At 50.0% G+C, this 19,933-nt stretch overlaps 1 protein-coding gene across 1 annotated transcript in view; it reads left to right on the top strand.

The window, feature by feature from the left end:
• The first annotated feature begins 627 nt into the window (after positions 1-627).
• The window catches only part of CRYBG2 (crystallin beta-gamma domain containing 2), a 29,322-nt gene continuing 10,016 nt past the window's right edge, over positions 628-19,933 (top strand). The window contains exons 1-11 of the mRNA XM_066638700.1: positions 628-2,391; positions 4,586-4,630; positions 4,769-4,887; positions 7,618-7,771; positions 12,512-12,651; positions 14,241-14,367; positions 15,051-15,086; positions 16,942-17,078; positions 17,551-17,677; positions 18,492-18,634; positions 19,234-19,360. Of these exons, the coding sequence (XP_066494797.1) occupies positions 628-2,391; positions 4,586-4,630; positions 4,769-4,887; positions 7,618-7,771; positions 12,512-12,651; positions 14,241-14,367; positions 15,051-15,086; positions 16,942-17,078; positions 17,551-17,677; positions 18,492-18,634; positions 19,234-19,360 (2,919 nt within the window). The remainder of the gene's footprint in view (positions 2,392-4,585; positions 4,631-4,768; positions 4,888-7,617; positions 7,772-12,511; positions 12,652-14,240; positions 14,368-15,050; positions 15,087-16,941; positions 17,079-17,550; positions 17,678-18,491; positions 18,635-19,233; positions 19,361-19,933) is intronic.

The raw sequence follows: 19,933 nt of genomic DNA, 5'->3' as shown, positions 1-19,933 counted from the left end.
TCTTCCCCAGCGGAATCCAGGAGCCCATTTTCCATAGCAGATGTCAGACCCCTGTCTTCTCTGTCGGATGCCAAGAGCTCCTCTTCTCCAAGAAATTCTAGAAGTTTCTCTCCCGTATCAGATGGGAGGCGCTCCCGTTCACTTAGCCCACGGAGAGAGTTTACCAGTCACGGGCCTGTGTTTGCTCAAGTCTATTCCCCAGTTTCAAAGCCAAAAAGCCTCACAGGAACAGAGGTGCAGGATGTTAATGGCACCGCAGAAGAAAGCTCCTCTTTCAGTGCTTCAGCTGCCTCCCTGACTGCTGGGATTCAGAGAGAGAGCCACACGGCCAGCAGCAATGGATCCCAGACGCAAGGGCTCCTTCCCTCCACCATCAGCACCCAGATGCTGGAATCCCAGAAGGAACGCCAGGTGCTTGGTGGGGCCAACTCTGGTGCAACCCCTGGATCCCTGAGGGTAAGCCACCCACCAAGTGCTACAGTCCTTAGATTCCAAACAGAAAGCTATACGTCAAGGGCTGCTAATCACATCACTTCATTCAGTGGGTCCATGGGAGAAAATGAGGCACCCAGCACTGTGAGCACCAAACCTTCTGTTGGACCATCTGTACTGAATCCCTTGCCCCACATGGTCAGCACCGTCGCGGAATCCCAAGCTCAGTGGTACGACTCCAAGGGCAGTGGCACAGTTGTGTTTAGATCTGAACAGCAAGTTGTCTTACCCCACGCTGGGAGGGCCACAGTGTACAGAGCAGGGCGAGAAATCATCATGTCCAGTGCTGGGGTGGGGAAAACACCCCAGCAAGAGAAGCCTCCCTTCTCTAGCTCTGCCAGTAATGCCTTGTCCAGAGACAACTTCCTGCAGCTTCAGGATGGCCTCACCGATGCCAGGTCTCCCAAAGGAAGCCTCACAGCCATCCCTGATGCTTCCAACAGCTCCCCAGTGGAGTCATGGCTAGAAAGTTGCATGACTCAGCCCAGGAGTGCCACTGTGAGTGACACCCAAAGGCAAAGGTGTGTGCTTCTGCCAAACCCTGCATTCACTTCAAAAGAAGATGCTAACACACTCCGGGAGGAAGCTGTGTCTTTGAACACACTCCGGGAAGACTGCGGGACGCAGAGCAAAGCCACATCCCAGAGGCTCAGCAAACCATTCACAGCAAGCAGGTCTGAAAGGGCAAGAAACATGCCTGAGCCAAGTGGCCCTGCAGAAAGTGGATCGGAACTGGAAAGGATCCAAGCAAGGATAGAGAAGACCTGTTCCTCTGGGTCCCCCAAGATCTGGTCTGAAAGTGATGCTGGTGGACCCGCAGGAGAAATCAGAATGTTGGGAGCCTTGGCTGGATCCCAAGAAAGTGCTCCAGGGGACCCAAAAACCACCACCCGGACTGTCCTCAGGGAAGAACAAAGTGATCCCCCCAGAGATTCCCAGGTGTCTGCGTGGGAGCCAACCAGTCCGATTGCTGAGTCAAACGCCTCCCATGACCCTCTGCGCCAGAAAACAGGAAGTAGCAGCAAGACAGCAGAAGAGGAACCCGAGGAAGCTGTGGACATGGAGCTCTTTGTAGACACCCTCCGCAACATGGAGCCCCCTGAGCTCCTGAAGCCCTTGAAGCTCCCCACCAGGCCACCACGTCCCTCTAAGCTCTCCAAGCATGTCCCTCTGCCCCCTATCCATGAACACCACGCTACTCCCAAGTCAAAGGTTCCTCTTCCAGCAGCTCTTGGGGAACTCTTTGCCCTTGAAGAGGAGAGGAACTCGGAGGAGGAGAAAGGAGGCAAGGAGGAGGACGGCAAGCTTGCGGAAGAGGTGGAGGTGATAGTGAACCCTTACCCCAGCAAGGATGAAATGCTGCAGTATGACCGCCAGGTCAGAAAGCCATACCCTTGGGAAAATCAGCTGTACAAAACCGAAGAGGAAATAGGGTCTTTCCTGGGCAAGCTGCAGCAAGGCTCTGTGCATCAGAAGACCTCCACAGCCACTGCCGTGAAAGCGGCAGTCAGTCCAAACAACTTCATCAGAGCCAGCGTTCTCAAAGGGCTCTCCCTGGTGTCTGACTTTGCAGACAAGAAAGTTCCAGAAGAAAAGCCTTATTCTCGCCTGGACAACAGCCTCCTCTACAGCAAGTTCATTTGCCCAGAGAAATCCCAGTTCAGACCCGTGGAGAATGGGAAAGAAGGCAGATGCTCACCCACACCACTGATCCCAGCTGTCGTAAAAGTCAACAGAGAATGCCAGACGTCTCCCAATGGGCTTCAGGTGAATGTGTCCGAAGAGCTGCGCTCCATGTTTTCGCTGTCAGAGCCTCGAGCTGAGCCTTCCTCCGAGGTGCCAAGTGCAAATGGCAGCTCCAGCCAGATTTCTCTGCTGTCCAACGAGGTTCTTCCTCAGGTGAGTGCGTGCATACTGCATAGTGAGCTGAGGAACTGAAACCAAGTCAAAGCTTCAGCCACAAAGCAGTGGCTTGTCTCTTGTCCCAGCAAAAGACCTTCTCTTGGTTGTTCTGGGGCATTTGGGAAGAAGGGCAGTTCTTGAAGCCAGTTGTTTTGTGTGTGTGCAGAAGGAAAGGCTGCTATTGCCCAGCCCCTGCAAACAGGGCTTCTGTTGCTAGAATCATCACCTTTCTGCAGCAGCACCCGCATGATGTCACAAGGGTGGACTGAGCCCGCATTCAGGAGGATGGTAGATGATTATAGGGCCATAAATGATCATGGTCTTTACTCAAGTGCACAGCTTACGCTGAAGTCATTGGGTGTTGTGCTCGAATGAAAGATGTAAGAGCTTTGCCTTTATTATGTTGTTGTTGATGTTCTTTAATGACTGTGTCGGAGTTAGCGATGCTCATTAAGAAACTGAAGGCAAGCCAAGAGTTCTGTTAGGAAAAGGATGTGGGTGAAGCCCACATAGGCCGACCCAGGGCCCAATCCTATCCCACTTTCCAGGATCGACACGAGGGTAATGCGACTTCAAGATAAGGGAACAAGCATTCCCTGACTTTGAGGAGGCCTCTGTGAGTGCCACCCACCTGCAAGATGCAGCACACGTCCCATTGGCACAGCTATGCCAGTGCTGGGAAGCGGGTTAGGATTTGGGCCCCAGTCAGTTAACCCACACTTGTAATTGTCAAGCTTTGTGAACCTGGGATCCAGCTTGAAGCCCACCCACGTGACTGTGATACCACCTGTGTCCATCTTTCTTCTGTCCCTCTCGGTCTCTTTGTCTCTCTTTTTCCTCTCTCTCTCTCTCTCTCTCAAAGACTGCTGCACACAAAGGACAGGGGGCTGGACCTGTCAGCACCACCACTTTAGGTCAGGACTGATGCATTTTGGAGGTTGTGACTGCCAGCATATGGCCAGTGGTCTCTGCTAGTTGTGACACTGCCAGCCACATCTTTGATAAAAAAGAGTGCCAGCGCCAGCAGCCGTCTTAGGGTCAAACCATGCATTCAGACGGGAGAGTCCTGGTTCATCTCTGGACTTCTTTTGGCAGCACCTTTACTGACCCTTCCTCATCACTGGGGGAGAAGTGAATGTGTGCCTTTCACCTCCCATCCAGTATGGCAGCTGGTGTTGGGGGGCGGTTTGTCCAAACCACCCCTCCAAGAGTTGTTTAATAACTAAACACCAGTAAGGTTTAACTTGTCAGTTGAGGTGTGGTTCAGACAAACATCTGCAGCTACATGGCAGGGGACAGTGGGCTGGAGGGGGGAAGAGGCAAGGCGTGGCTACCACAGACCAATGACAGCTCTTAGGGCGTGGTTTGCATCGGGAAGATGGTGCAAGGAGAAGGGTTGAGTGCATCAGGATCATGGTCACTCCCTGAACTCCCCCGCCCAAAGGTGATCAACCCCCCTCCCACATTACTCTCCCATTTGCAAGAGCTCCACAAGGCTAAACTGTGCAGCTACCAGGTCATGGGTCACGGAAATAGGTCCCTGGGGATGGAAGGACAGCATAGCTGGTGACACGGACAGGCTTAGCTGTTGTCAGGGAAGGAAGCACCTGGCAGGAGCAAAGGCCTGAAAGAGAGATGTTTCTTCTGACCCATCCCCACATTTTGAGAGTTGCCAAAAGCAGGTATTTGCTTAACGACCAGGGGAAGTGTGTGCCTGTGTGGAGGCTCAGTGGTTGCCAAGCACAATGTGTGAGTCGAGACTTCATGGCATGAGAGTTAACGGAGGCAACAGTTAGTGTGCTTCTGGGTGCACGAATGAACTTGTGATCAAATCTGTCTACCTGTTTAAAAAGAAGCATTGTACCGTCCAGTAAGTAACAAGACTGAGGCTGCAATCCTGCACACACTTACCTGGGAGTAAGTTCCATTGACTCCAGCAGGCCTTACTTCTGACAGGCATGCTTCGGCTTGTGCTTTTAACCAGAAACTTCTCCACTTGGACTGGTAGATCAAGACTGCTTTGGAAGACTCCTGGTGGTGGTTGGTGGTAGAGGAGGGACGGTGGGAGAGCAGACCACCTGGGGCAGCCAGACCCCGAAAGAAACCCTCCATAAGTCACATTCCAGGGTTCCAGGCTCTCTGCACCTCATCCTGATTCTAACTTCATCTTCCATTTATATTTGAATTCTAGCACATGGAAAAGAAAGTTCCGAAGATTAATGTCCGGCCTGGAAAGGTATGGAGGTGAAAATGGAAGCCAAGCTTTCTCTGAGGTTTTGGAGAAGGGGAAGTTGTTGGAAGGGGGAGAAAAGAGGGACAATATTGTACTCTTGGTAATCTCCTATCCCCCCCCCCAATTTCTCTCCCACTCTAGATCATTCTGTACTCTGAGTCAGGCTTTGGGGGTCAGAAAAGAGAAATCTGGGGCGATATCACAGATGCCACTTCCTGGGAGCTCTCTCACACCATCTCCATCCGGGTGGTCCGAGGAGGGTAAGGAAGCCTCAGGCTGATTTCTCATGACTGAAGTGAAAGAGGAGGGTGGTAGGTGACATAGGTGGGCAGAAAAGCAGGTGGAGGTGGAAGGAAGTCTGCCCAAATGCATCAATGTGAGACAATCTGCTGCTGCTGCTTCCTTTCCATCCCAAAGTTGAGTGTAAAAAGCCATCCTCAGAACTGGGACTCAGTGGGGCGTGGGTTTCCCACACTGTTCTTGTGTCCCACTGTTGCTGTTTAGATTAACCTGCTTCTACTGCTACTCAGCAACAACAAAAAGTCCTGTAGAGCACAAGGGATGGAATGATGGTTTCCCTGCCCAAAAGGGGCTTGCAATCTGAAAAAAAAAACCCAGCAGAGGTGCCAGCAAAGAGCTTCTGGGAGGGACATGGGGTGAAGAGGGAGGATTGCTGTCCCCTTGCAAGAAAGGTGTGTAAGAGGTGCCCCACCTCAGCCAGTCAGGAGGGTTTCAAGAGAGGTCTCACCTGCCAAATTCAGTAAGAACATGCCACATTCCATGGCACTGAGCTAACCTGGGACACAAATCCACCTGCTCTTAAAGGGCTGGCATTGGGGATTGGCCACATCAGACATGGGATCACCTATGGTATCAGGACCCATTTGGCTAGGCCATCCCCGAAACCCCAGCACCAGTGCTGTGCACCATCAGAGGTCAGGTGGGGGGTGTGATGGGGAGCGCAGTGCAAGGTTTTGCCCTACAGGGCCCCAGCAACCTGGAAGATGTAGAGGACAGAAATAAGGACAGAGACTGTCCTGGTGAACATGTGGGTCACTTGTATCGCTAGAGACTGGTCCCAACGCACTCTCAGACATCTGAGGAATGCTGTTCCAACTCAGAGGGCAGGATTGTCACCAGCAGCTCTGTTTTCCTGCACTCTCTGATTCCTGTCTCTCTTCTTCTTGCTCCTGCCTAGATACTTGGGTTGGTGAGTGGGTGTACAAATGGTGCACCTTGGGAGCTGAAGTTGAAGGACTTTCCTGCTGAAGCTGTGCTAGTTACAGCGCTTAACAGAAGGAATCACCTTGTTGGAGAATTGTTTACGATGTATATGAATGCTTCAAATGTGTAATATAAATATTTAAGTTAATTATTAGGGTGCTTAAAGATGTTGCATGGTTTTAGTGGTGAGCCCATTTGCAACAACAGTCCCATCTCCCTCCTGCCTCCGGCTCTAGGGAAACCTGCTTTTCTTCTTTGTAGCAGTAGCCAAGCTTGGGCAATGCTATTGGCCGACCCGCATGTCAATCATAAAGCCTACACCTCCTTTTCTCAGAGCAGGTTTTTAAGTGTTTAAAAAAAAAACAGGAAGAAAAAAAATGTGCGAATGGAACGTTTGCTTGGAAACCAAGCAAAGCACCGTGGGCTGCCTGCCCAAAGGTTATGGGGCAAAATTTGACATTCAGTTCAGAGCTGTGAGCATCTTTTGAGGAGGGGGAGGCAGAGGGGAGAGGAGAGCTCACCCCATAACAAAAACTTCTGCTCTCACCCCTTTTTCCATCTATAGCTGTATGCAGCTGTACTTAACAATCCCCATAGTTAGCATTTAGCTGTCCATACATGCCCATCCTGATATCAGCCATACACACCCAACCACCTGCCTCCTGCTCCTCCTTCCATCTTAATCGCATGTCATGGAAATCACTGCTTCTTCCATTCTTCAGCTTTAACAAATCTTCCCTTCTCTCCCTTGTTCAAAAAATGAGGGCACTGGAAAGGAAGAGAGTCAGGTCTTTAGGAAAGAAAGAACTGCTCTTTGTTCTTTCAACAACACAAATCAGGTTGTTATTTCCACCTGTTTTTCAGGAGTATTCTTGTACTTGGATAGCTCGATGGGAGAGCTCTCTGCCTTTGAAGAAATGACTCCTGCTGGTTTTAACATCTAGAGTAATGCTTCCCAAACTTTTTTGCATTGGGACCCACTTTTTAAAATGACATCTATTGTGACCCACTAGACAAAAAAAGGAGATCTAGAAAAATATTTTATTAATAATAAGAAGAAAATTATTAATAATAATTGGGGTCCTGTGCTTCTGAGGCCGCTAGAGACCTTATGTATAGTATGAGTGTGTGAAGACGTTTGGTAGGTTCTCCCTAGAAGAGAGCAAGATGTGTAGTTAGGGATTTCCAGACTAGACAAAAACCTGAAACTGGGTTCACGCATGATCTACAGTGCTCTAGAGAAGATCAAAAAATGTGATATTTTAATTTGGGGGACTGAAGATCACCTCATACCACAGGTCAGCATTCCAGCTAATGATTTTCTTCTGTAAACTAAGCAAGGGCGCTTTCAATGTTTTTTTTAAAAAACTATTTCAAAAACTTTTTGTGAGCACCAAAAATTGACTCGCGACCCACCGGTGGGTCCCCTCCCACATTTTGGGAAACACTGATCTAGAGGGATGTTGGTCCCCGTCAGTTGCAGCAAAAGCAGCCCACAAAAGCTTGCCCAGAAATAAACATGTTAGTTTTTAGGTGCTATAAGACTCAATGTTGTTTTTCCAATTTGAGTATGTGCCAAGGAGAGAATATGCAGAACTGGTGCTGTGGGCAAGATGCAAAGCTCAGCATGACTTGGCTCTTGACCTTGTGGAGAGTGGGTGGGACAGCTGTCGTGCTGCATGTACACCAAACCCAGCCACAGAATATGGTTTAAGCTTATGACTCTGCTTGGGATTGGCCCAGTGTCACCTTCTTGTCTGTTGCAGGTGGGTGATGTATGAGAAGCCACGGTTCCATGGGCGGAAATGCGTGCTGGCAGAAGGGGATGTGGAAATCACCAACCCTTGGAAGATGTACCGCAAAAAGGGGCCAACAGCGAGCACGCCATTCAGCATTGGTTCCCTCAAGAGGATTGTGCGGGTAAGGGGGACTGAGACCCATCTAAGATTATTGTTCCAGCCTGTTAGTGTCTGTACAGTTAAGGTGAACAGGTAAAACAGCAGTCCATCATTCTGAACCCTGAGCATCCTAAAATCCAGATCATTTAGACAAAAATGCCTGAAATTGGGCATGGAGCATCTATGTACTGACTTCCAGAATATGTCCATATTTCAGGCAGACCTATTGAGAAATGGCTAAGATACAGACAGTTCCACCTCAAAGGCAAATTTTTACTGTTTACAAGTGTTAGGCAAAAATCTTAGCCCGTTCCATGGATCTCTGGACCCAGGAGATGAAGAGGATGAAAACCTGAAGGAACTCAAGACAGACATTGGGCTATATTTAACAGAAAATTAGGGTTTTATTCTTGTAAAAGGTATTATATGACCTTAGCCTTCATAACCCATGAAATTATATGGCAATAAACATCAAGTAGTGGCTTCAAGAGGCAATAGCCATGTAACATATGACAGGGAATCAGTCCATAGGACTGATCCCCAAAGGTAAACCTTTTTGTTACACTAAGGCCGCAGAACATGGGACTGAGGTTTGACTTCAGATTGACTCACCTGCAGCCAGGACTCAGCTGAGCCCCACTTGAGGTTATCCCTCTTCTTATTTAGTCCTGCTTCAGAAGTTTCAAGTACAATCTCCATATATGGTACAACAGGTACCTTTGCAGTCCCTTTGAAGGACAGTTTTCAGTCTGTTTCTCAGCCTTTACTTTTGGTGGGAAACTTACTTAACTCTTTTCCTGCTCATAACCCCTATGGAAAACATTTATTTGGAGGTTAAACAATTTACTTAGAGATTTTTCAGCCCAACTCTTTTTTGGCCAACCATCATGCCTTTCCCCCTCTTAACCTTAAGTTGGCTTTCCTCTTTTCATGACAATCCATTATGTCTCCATGGAGTTCCCAGCATTTAAAGTCTCCATTTTCTTTCTGAACCAGAGTCCTGGCCACCTTGGTGAACCTGCACCAGGCTGGGTTGGTCTAGTTGGGGTGGGGAGTCTTCTCTCAGCCCTGAAGCCCCCTGACTGAAGAGCACATTTGTTACAGGAAACTGGTTGGGGAAGCATGTGAAAGTGAGAAGTGTGTGGGGTTTGTGTAGATCTGCTATTCTGGAACTTTTGAATTCAAGGACAGGTCTTTAGCTTGGCTGTGTCCAGGCAGACAAGGGCTGAGGTAGACCGAACACTCAGTTACACTATTCTGATTAGTGTTTATGTAGTGCTTTTCTCAAGGCAACTTACAAAAGGAATGAGAATGTCATTTCCTGTCCAACGGGTTCATGATGTTAAAAAAAAATGCAAGAGGGAGATCTACCTGGCCCCCATCCCACCAACCAGAGAATGGAGCAGTTGCAAGGGGCTTACTTCTGTCCCTGCCCCAACTTCCACTTTGCCCAGGGGTGAAGAAGAATACCTTCTCTGGCCTCTGCCATTGCCCAGAGGACTAAGGGGCTCTTCCTGGCAGGTTGCACCCTGTGCCTCATGGAATGAGCACCATTGCAAGGGGAAGACCAGCCTGCCCCTCCCCATCAGCCTGAGAATGGGGAAGACCAGCCTGGCCCCCACAATCAGCCAGGGAAGACCCCCCACCACCGTAGCAAGGGGGGGAAGCGAACCTGCTCCCCATTAGCCAGAGAATGGAGCGGCTGGAAGGGAGCTCACATCCCCTTCCTGCCTGACAAAGAACGCTGCTCCAACTGCCACATTGTCCCAGAGGTGGAGAAGCAAGTGGAGGCATACACTGACCTCTGCCAGAGGACTAAGGAGCATCCCCTGGAAGGTTGCACCCTGTGCCTCTTGGAATGAGCACCATAGCAAGGGGAAGACCAGCCCTTCTCCCTCCATCAAGCAGAGAGTGAAGAAGATCAGCCCGCCCGCCCCCATCAGCCAGAGAATGGAGCGGCTGGAGTGACCTTGCTTCCCCCTCCATGCCTGATGAAGAACTCTGCCCCAACTGCCACTTTGCCCTGGGCGAGGAGGAGCGAGCGGAGGCCTCCTCTGGTCAAAGGGGCTCCCCCAGGCCCTCTTGTGGCATTCTGATAAGCCGTTAGGGATCGTTTTGATGGAAAGGCAGGGTATAAATCCAGAAATGTAGTGTGACATAAGGATATAAGGAGGAGAGCAGCAAATAGATCCTGGAAAAGATTTGTGTTGGGATGAACCTTAGAGAGCTGCTGCCTAAAAGGTGCCTCTTTTGCCTCTTTCGTAGTGGCTGAGACTGAGCAGCAAATCAGGACTTTGGCAGCTCACATCTTGCCTCTGCTGTGGACTCTCACAGGTGGCTCTAGGCCAGCCACTCCCTGCCAGTCTGCTGCCTGAGGCAACCACCTCATTTGGCCTCATGGATGGGCCGGCCCTGTTTATCGAGGTCAAACGTGACATTTTCCAGTGCCCATTAAAAAGCCGGGCACTGCTGTTGTGCAAATTGTCTGCAGCCTGAATTTCTCAGAGGACGTGGGGTTGTCAGGTGGCAGAACAGACTCACTGAGAGGGATGGCAAGCGGTTCAGAACCAGTGTTACCAGTCCTCTCAAGCGGTTATAGCACAGCCTCAACTGCCACCCTACCAGGTGGTGGAGACTTACCAACAGCTAAGCCTCACAGCCAACTGCCAGCTCTTTCCCTCATGCCCAACTGCCAAGCCAAAGCCCCTCATGCAGGGCTGGCCCTCCTTCTGTCGGCAGCCTTGGAAGGTTCTAGAATGTTCCTGGCAAACTCTTTTAACTGTAGTGCTGCACCTCGAACCAAAGTGCTCTGTCTGGTCCTGACTCCCCCCCCCCATTTTTATTGGGGTTCTGAGGTAAAATGTCACCATTTAACTCTGAGGTAAAAACATTACCCACTGCCACTGTTCAAGAGGCCAAAGCGAAGGCACACCCTTGTCCATGTCGAAGAGCCAGTGGTGTAGCTAGAGGGGGTGCATAGTGCTAAGTTTTGAAGGGAGCCTCACTGCAGCGTGCAAGGGGCCCTTCCCCCTCCCCTTCAGAGCCATTCCAGCAGGGGGAGCAAAACAGAGGCGTATGCCTCCATTTTGCTCCCCCTGCCTGGAATGGCTCTGAAGGGCAGAGGCCCTTTGCATGCTGCAGTGAGGCTCCCTGCAAAACTTAGCACTTTGCACCCCCTCTAGCTATGCCACTGCAAAGAGCAAGTGTTGGCTTTTGGGTGACTAGCTAGAGAAACTAGCTAGAGAAATAAAGTGACTAGTTAGAGAAAGTGTCAAGGCAGCGTCTGAAACTTTTACCTCAGAATTATTTTGAAATCCCCTCAGAGTGAACCATAATCACCAATGGCCAGGAAAAAAGGCAGGAAACCCAGTTACAGAAGCCCAGGACCAGAGGGAGAACTCACATTGTCAGGTCCAGCTGCAAAGGCCTCACCTTATATGGAAAAGCTTCTAGAACAGTGTTTCTCAACCTGTGGTACTTGTACCACCCGTGGTACTTGAAGTAGTGTCTGGTGGTGTTCGTGAGACCCCCAGACCACCCGCTACCTGGCAGTGAGACCAGCAATGCAATGCAACAAACTGTAGCAGGAAGCCAGGCTTGGCAAGAAGGGCTCCAGTGCGCACTTTGCACATGCTCGAAAAGCCCTCCCATCTGCCCTAAGCCAGCGTTTACTGCATTTCTCTGACATCCCAATCCAGAAGTAACTGGCAATGACATCATTACCAGTTACTTCCGGTGGTACTTCCAGTAGGTGGACCTTGCAAAGTGGTATGGTGGGGTACAAACATTGAGAAATGCTGCTCTAGAACCATCTGAGGAGCTCTATAGAAGCAAGCGGCCTGCTTCATCAGAAGGGGGTCTTTTTTTGCCGCTGCTGTGAGGCCTTACTGGAGCTGTCCTGCTATTGTCTGCTTTAATTGAGCTGCCTTGACAGAAAGAGAGTGTTGTAGGTGGAAGCAGGTTTTTTCGGGGATAAGGAAATAAAAACACATACACCACTTTTTGCACTTTTTATTTTTGTAAAAAATAACACAAAAACCTGGAATCTGTGAAAAATAAAACCATTTTCTCTACATTTCTTCATATTCTCTGACACCTCTACATGCATGTGGCTGCATCTGCTGACACTATACCACCTATATCAGGGGTGTCAAGCATTAGGCCGGGGGGCCAGATGCGGCCCGTGGAAGTTCTTTATCTGATCTTCGGCCCTTCCCAGCAGCACCATCAGCTGTTCTCAGCCACTGAGCTGTGCTGATGTGTCACTGCTGGAAGGGCAGCCTATATGATAATTGGGCTCTCTCATGTCTTGAAAGTATGATCAGGTTTGCATGTTTTCTCTTCTATTTGCAGCTATTGAGTTCCTAGGTGAGAAAAAGTGCTTTTTTGGGTCATGATCTGCTTAATATAAATTATAAAGTGATTAATTATAATTTATAAAATGTTTCCATTGGGCAGATGGCAGGTGCTTCGGGGTCCCCAGGAACTTGGTAGCAGCACCGGGCCCATTGAACTACAGGGTATCATCGCACTGGTATAGTGCTGTGCCCCCCATCACTGAGTCCCTGTCTCATTCTTGCTTTTCACTTAGCCCTGCTCCCTTTTGCTGCATTGTGCTAATAGAAAAGATGAGGCCATTGCCACAGTTTTTCCAGTGAACACACAGGCCAGTTTTGGGTCTTGGAAACCAACTTGGTCTTGGAAACACATCAGGAGTACTGGAGCCCTTTTCTTCTTAACAGGCTGTGTATCTGTTTTGCAGGACTACAAGATCCCTGAGATTGCTTTGTTTTCAGAAGAGAATGGAGAAGGCGCAAAGTGGAAGTTCACAGATTCCGCTGAGGACACGCGGATTCACAACCGGCCCCTGAAAGCCGCTTCCATCATTGTGCACTCTGGCCTGTAAGGAATACATTTCAGTTGTTTTGAGCTCTTGTGATCCAAGAGGTGGAGGAGGTTGCCTTGTGGAGACCTCAGCCAGGGCCAGCCCAACATGGAAAAGGCAAACCCATTCCTTCCACGGATGACTGAGGGGCATCACCTATCGGGATGTTCTCCTGCACGAACCCCATTGAAAAGAACAGGAGCTGTGTAAGAACACAATGTGTCTATCTCAGTGGGAAGAATACTTGCCTCTGACCCAAGCAGGAGGTGTGCAGGCTCTTAGCCCACCCTCCTTACTTGTCTGCCACAAAAGACCAAAGCAAAACCTGGGCATCCCTGCAAGGTGGGGAGTTAAGGGCCTGCTTTAGAACTGGGATGGGAAACACAGTAAGTGCAACACCATGGCAGGTTGTGGCCTGACAACTCTGTGCAGGGAGCTACCTTCTCCAAGTCAGGGTGCTGGTCGATCCACCCCCCTGTGCTGGCAGCATCTCTCCCAGACCTCAGGCAACTGCCTTCCTGAGCCCTACCTGGAGATACTGCCTGTGCTGAGCTTGGGACCTCCTGCAGGCCAGGCAGGGACTTTGCCACCGAACTTCTTGCCCCACTCCACATCCTAGATGAAGGCAAACAGGAAGATTCACCCCTCTTGATTTCCAGAGTCACACTCTGTCGGTGGTTGGCGGCAGACAGGCCAATACTCCTTGCACTACAGTGAGGCTTGTGCAAAGACTGATGTAGGCACACTTTGTGTAATCGTGCAGAAAGGCATTTAGGGGCACAGGTGGGAAGGAGCAAGTGAAACAAAATTCAGTCCAGCTCCCTTTGCCTCTTGGGGAAATTCAAAGCTTTCTTTCTTGGGTAGGAGAGAAAGGTTTACGATATGAAGTTTGGACATTGGGGGATGGACCCAGCAAACATTCTTTATGGGGCTTGAAAAACCATAAATTCAATGAGATAAGGAAGTGTGTTTTGTTTGCTTTTTACTTCATGAAAACAAAACTGAGAGTGGATCCATTGTGGGGGGCCCTTAGAAGGTGGGGCTCCTGTCTTGCATCTAGGAGGCGGTCTGCTTTTAGCCTTGGTGGGTGGCAGTGATGATTGTGTTTTTATTCTGGAGTAAGGGTGAATTCGGGGAGGAGGAGAGAGGGGGGCCTAGCATAAGGTGACCTCTCTCCATCCCCTACCTGGGGCAGGGGTGCAGAGCCCCCTCCTTGTGTCTGTCACACCAGGCAAAGGCAGGAGGGCAGGCTCATTTCGTTTGTTCTTGGTCCACCTGACCAATCCAGAAACTTCTTGCTGTCTACTAGGTTTAGGCCGCAATCCTAACCAACTTTCCAGGCCTGACATAAGAGCAATGCAACTCAGAGTTAAGGGAAGAAACATTGCCTCTGTGACTTTTCTTGAGGAGGCCTCTCAACATGCCCCCCTGGCACAGCTATGCCAGTGCTGGAAAGTTGGTTAGGATTGCGCCTGCAGAGATTGATGTGGCAGATCCATGTCTCTTCCAGGCTGCCTTGGGGTGTGCCTTCACATTCAGTGCAGGGGGTAGATGCATCACTTCCCAAGGTCTGCCAGTCATTTGTTGTTCTTTCTTTGCTCTGCAGGTGGCTTGTCTACTCAAAACCGTTCTTTGATGATGACCCTTATGTCTTAGAACCCGGCGGCTATCCCAATTTGCAAGCTTGGGGGGCAAAAGATTCCTCCGTCTGCTCCCTGCATCCAATTAAGCTAGTAAGTCTTTGGCAGCCTCTTCCTCCTGTTCAAAACTTACCCACTTGCCCGTATTTGGGCAGTAGTGTCCTTGCAGAATTCTGCTGTCTAGAGAAGAGGTGTGGTCTGTGTGGAAACAGCAAATCAGTCTTCACAAAATGGAAGTATCTTCAGATGTGTTCCACTGGTATATCGAAGGAACCGACTCATTTGCATGATTCCTTCAGGCAACCCCTTTGTGTACATTCAGTCTGTGTATCGTAAGAGAAAAGGCTGCTTTACACATGCACGGGCATCACTTAATTACTCAGTACCTCTTATGACTTACTGTCCTGCAGCGAATGTGTGAAAAGTGTAGCGTCTGAATGCCTGTGGGCACAAGCAGTAACAGTGGCCTATGGAACTCTTCCCTTGGGAGAACCAGCTACTTGTGTATGCTGCTGGTGTGCAACCGTTGAAGGGTAAGGGAAATTCCTGAACTTGGCACCAGGAGGCAGTGTGGGGCTGCTGCAAAATCTTGGCAGGAATTTCCCATCCCTTAATTGGCACATAGCAGTTGTTGACTGGTGGTTTCACCTTGTGAAGTGCCTGGTGAATGGTCACAGAAAATGCTTGTAGATCCCACTCATTGATGAATTAAGAAAGAAGGCAAAGTGGGCAGACCTCTTCATAAGTGTTCTCACTGTGGCTTGTTCTCATTTCAGGGCTGTCCAGTTGTAGAAAAACCCGGGGAGCCCAAGGTAAGAGGAAGCGCTTGCTGAGTTTGGCCATAGGGCAGAAACACATTCCAGCAGGAAGGAGGGACAAAGAGCCCCCTCAGCACACTGCAGAGTAGTGCTAAGGGCAAGCCTGTCCCTGAGGCTGACTGAGGTGGTGGCCTCAGGCAGGATTAGTGAGGAGGTGCCCACCTCCATCTGCCACTTTTCAGGGAATGGAAGAAGCAGAGGTTGGATAAATATATGGACTATCTGCCTGTTCTGAATGAGTTTGCACTCCTTCTGAAGCAACAGGTGTACAGCTTGAGTCTTCCTGAATCCACAGCTAGTCCTGGACCACCAAGCTTTGGTCCAAGCTTTCGTTGCCAAGCTTTGGCTGGTGTGCTAATTGTGTCTATACCTGAGTCAGTTGGACCTGGTTGTGGCAGGTCATGCCTTGGTGACATCTCAGCTAGTCTGCTGTAGCATACTCTGCATGGGGCTGCCTTTGAATATGGTTCGGAAACTGCACTTCTTGTAGAATGCGGTGGCTCATGTGGTCACTGGGGATTGGTGGTATGGCTCTATGGGGCTGTTGCCCCAGCAACTGCACTGGCTGCTGATTCATTTCCAGGCCCAATTCAAGGTGCTGGTGATAACCTTTAAAACCCTTTACAGCCTGGAACTGGGGTACATTAGGGACCATCTGCTTCAATATATTCTGGCCCAGCCCCTAAAATCATCTGAGTAGGTCCTGCTTTGTGTGATGCATTTAACAGATGGGCAATGGCAAAAAGCAGGGCCTTTTTGTGGTGACACCACAACTGTAGAACCTCCTCCCTTAAGAACAGTCCCCTTATCTGAGGGTGTGGGGGATGAGCTGCTTTTACTTTTGCTGTCCTTGGTTTTATTATTGCTTTCAAGGCTGCTATCCTGCTGTTTTATTCTAGATCAGGGGTCTCCAAACCCCGGCCCAGGGGCCAGATGTGGCCCACAGAGTATCTCTATCTGGCCCGTGGCCAGCCTCTGATCCCCTGAGAGCCTCTGGCCCAGCTGACTAACACAACCAGAGTTGTGCTTGTGGGGTGGGGGAATGGGGGTCCATTTAAGTGTGTGTGCTTTATTTCTTGGGCTGTGTTGGTGCTTGGAGAAATCCTGGACATTTGAGCCCATTCATTCATTCTTTTCAGTCATTCATCTAAGTTCCATCTCTAATGTATTTATTTAAATACATATAATGTATTTATTTTTAATTTTTTTTTTCCAGCCTCAGCAAGATGCCAGATATTTGATACGGCCCTTCGGCCAAAAAGTTTAGAGACCCCTGTTCTAGATGATTGTTTTTAGTAATCTAAACATTTCAACTGTCCCTCAGTACATGCAGAGGTTCAGTTACAGCCCCCCACCCCGCAGATACCAATATCTGCAGTTACCAGAGTCCACTGTACTTTTGTTTTAATTTATAATCTGCAGTGGGGTTTGTGCGCTGATGTTTTTTGGATTGTGTTGATTGTTTGACATTTATTTGTATTGTGCTTTATGCTTATTGATGTGTTTTATTATGAACTGTTGGTAGCCACCTTGAGTTTTGGAAAGGTGAGATATAAATCTTTTAAATAAGAAAAATAAGTAAAATACATCAGATGCCTGAAAAGGATGTGCCTGTCTATAGCGGGAAGAGAAGAGGGAAAGATCTGTTCTGGAGTCAGAGTCTTATGTCAACAGAAGAGAGAAGCCAGGTCACTTCTGGAAGTGTCCCCGACTTCTTCAGAATCCCAGCTCTCATCTGTTTCCACCTTCTAGTTAATATTTGCAGAATGAAGCTCTAGAATGTGGGCAATGCTTGAAGTGTGCCACCACCTCGCTCTCCTTGTTCCCTACATTGCCTGTCTCTTTGCAGGCCCTCATTTATGAGGAGCCACATTTCCAGGGCCGTAGCTGGGAAGTCAGTCGAGATATTTACAACGTGAAGAAACCAGAAAGCAGCCAGGACTCCAAGATGCCCACTGTGGGCTCCCTGAAAATCCTGGGAGGCTGGTAAGTGCCTGAAAGGAGCTGCTGAGGCCTGAGGCTGCAGCCACTCCCTGGGCGGAGGAAGCTGCCTCACCTCAGAAGGGTGATGAACATGGGAGACAGGGCGGAGGGTGGGGCCAACCATTCCAGGGGAAGGAGGGTTTCATCACAGAGAGACTCAACCCTCAGTCTCCTGCAATCTTTACAGGACCCCCCCCCCCCCATCTGAAGCTGTTGCCATTAAATACCATTTACTGTATATCAGTAAGACTGCCTGATGCAGGTTTTGATCCTGGAGGAGGCTCTGGTGTGGTGTGCATGACGGTCTGCAGAGGGCTGTCTCTTGACTTGTGTAAAGCTGAGAAGACTTTGGTGTTGTGTCCTGGCATGAGCACCACTGCCTCTTCTCCCAGGGGCTGTGAGAAAAGCCTCAGGTGATTGTATGTCCAGAAGATCAGGGAGAGCAATTTCTCTGTGTGTCTGCTTCTTCCTCCAGCTGGGTTGGGTATGAGAAGGAAGGTTTCCGTGGCCACCAGTACCTGCTGGAGGAGGGGGAGTATCGCAGCTGGTCACAGTGGGGGGGTTTCAATGAACAGCTGGTGTCGCTTCGGCTGATCCGGACGGTAAGAATACCTGCGTGTTTACAGTGTTTGGGGACAGGGAAGGAGGAAAATCTGCTTGTCTTTAGCCAGTCCTGTACTTCCAAAATAAGAAGAGCCAATAGCCTCGAGCCCACCTAGAAGTCACAGGCAGGGCTGGCATCTGAGGTTGACCAAGGGCCACCTAGCCAGGCCGATCCCTGAACCCCCAAGGTGCAGTCGGGAGGGCAGGGGGGGTGCCATGGGGAGGACTAGCACTGGGCTTTTCTCAAGGCCCCAGTTAACTGGCACTGGCCACTGGCCTAATTTCTGGCAGTGGCTTTTGACTGGGGATGTAGCCACAGTGCCAGTGAGCAGCACCAGAGCTCTCTTGTGGCCTCTCTAGCGGCTGCGTCTTGAACTAGTTGTGTCCCTCCCAGCTGCAGCATTCTTGAAAGGCTTTGTAGATAGCAACATCCTGTTTCCTGTAGGGAGCAAGGTCGGCTTGTTATTAACCCCTTTGGTCTCTGTGGCCTCCAGAATTAATCCTTGTTAATTTATCATTATTAATTATGACTGTCCTTGCCCAGTTCATAACAGAAGAAAGCAATGTCCCTGCAGCAGTAAAAAAGAGTCCTTTTTTCCACTCAGCACTGGGCTGAACTGGCCACCTCAACAGAGGAGGACTCAGGGTCCCCAAAGGCTCCTGCCCCTGGCCTTGCTGCTGGCCACGGGCATTCATTTCCCCTCCAAGAGCACTGAAAAGGCTGGTTTGCTTAGCAATTATCAAGTGGTCTCTTCTTCCTGGGTCCCAAGTGAAGGCCACACGTTTTGGTTCTGACTTTTCTCACCTGGGCAGGACTTCTTGGACCCCGCCCTTGTGCTATTTGAGGCAATGGACTTTGAAGACGGCCCAAGTGTGGAGCTGTGTGAGGCACTGCCAGATGTTGAGCTGGCCAGCTATGGGAGCACAACACAGTCCATCCATGTGCTCAGTGGCGTGTGAGTATCCTAGGGGAGGAGGAGGGGGCTCCAAGTTTGGAAGGTGGTCTAAGGCAGAGGGCAGCAGTCAACCTGAAAATAAAGCTCTGGGTGAATAATGGTAGTGGCTGTCAAACTGTGGAAGAGGTCAGGGAGGATGTGGAAGACTTGGCAAGGTCAGGCTCCTTCTGGGTCAGGCTGGGGTCTCGCCCAAGTGGGCCAGGACAGGCAGACAGGGGTCCAGTTCCAAGGAAGCAATCAAGCCTCATCAGGCTTCTCAAAACCAGTGAGGGGCTGAGTTCCAGAGCAGCAATGAAAGACCAGTTGGGGCAGGAGCTGGCTTAGGCAGCTTCTCACCTGTGAGCCATGTCACTCGAACTGATAGTCAACTGTCAGCTCATGGCTTCATTGGCCCTGGGGGACATTCAGCCAGCAGAGTGCTCAGGGTGACTGATTCTGCCACCTGGATGCTGTCCCCAAGGCAGTCTGCCAGGCTGGAGACACAGCAGACCAAGGCCCGGCAAGCTCCAGGGCTGTTTGAGGCGGGGAAAAATGATTTCCATTGCAATGTAAACAGTGGGCTGTGGACCCTGATAACGGAGCTCCGTTTCTGTGCCCAGGTGGGTGGCCTATGAAGACAAGAATTTCACTGGGGAGCAGTACATCCTGGAGAAAGGTGTGTACCGCAACTGTGAAGACTGGGGGGCTAGCAACTGCCAGATCTCCTCGCTGCAGCCCATCCTGCAGGTGAGAATCATCGGTCCCCACCTAGGGAAGTGTGCCCCCAAGCCCACCTGGTGCCTCCTTCACAGTCTGGTGTTGCCAGCCTGCTTCCTGTCTCAGCCCCTGCCTTGTCTCCATGGAATGGCTCCATTCCAGGGCAAAATATCAGGCCTGCACCTCCATGCTCCCATGTGTGAACCTTATGTCCACATATGCCTTTGTGAGAGCAGCACACCCGAGGACATATGAAGTGATGAAGGAGCCACAGATTACGCCTCCAGGTGTAGAGAAGTCTGCAAAAAACTCACAGCCTTGAAGAGCCAAAGTGATATTGGCCCCAAACATAATTTGCCTCTTAAATTTAAAAAAAATAAAAAAAAATACCATCATGTTGCCAGAAGCTGCACAGCAGAGCTTGCTCAGGAGAACCTCCTGGTATATTCTCACTCCGCCACCCTCAACAGCAACCAAGCCACTGTTGGGGAGGCTGCTTGACCTTGCCCAGTGGTGGGTCCACCTGTGCAGGTTCTGTGCTCTGGAGCATGCATAGGAATGAGAACAGGTGCCTTGGTGGGAGACTTGAAAGTACCAGTGCGG

The sequence above is a fragment of the Tiliqua scincoides genome, chromosome 10, assembly GCF_035046505.1.
Source record: "Tiliqua scincoides isolate rTilSci1 chromosome 10, rTilSci1.hap2, whole genome shotgun sequence".
Classification (NCBI taxonomy): domain Eukaryota; kingdom Metazoa; phylum Chordata; class Lepidosauria; order Squamata; family Scincidae; genus Tiliqua; species Tiliqua scincoides.
Note: the sequence above shows the minus strand (reverse complement) of the source record. Positions and strands in the feature narration are given on the sequence as shown.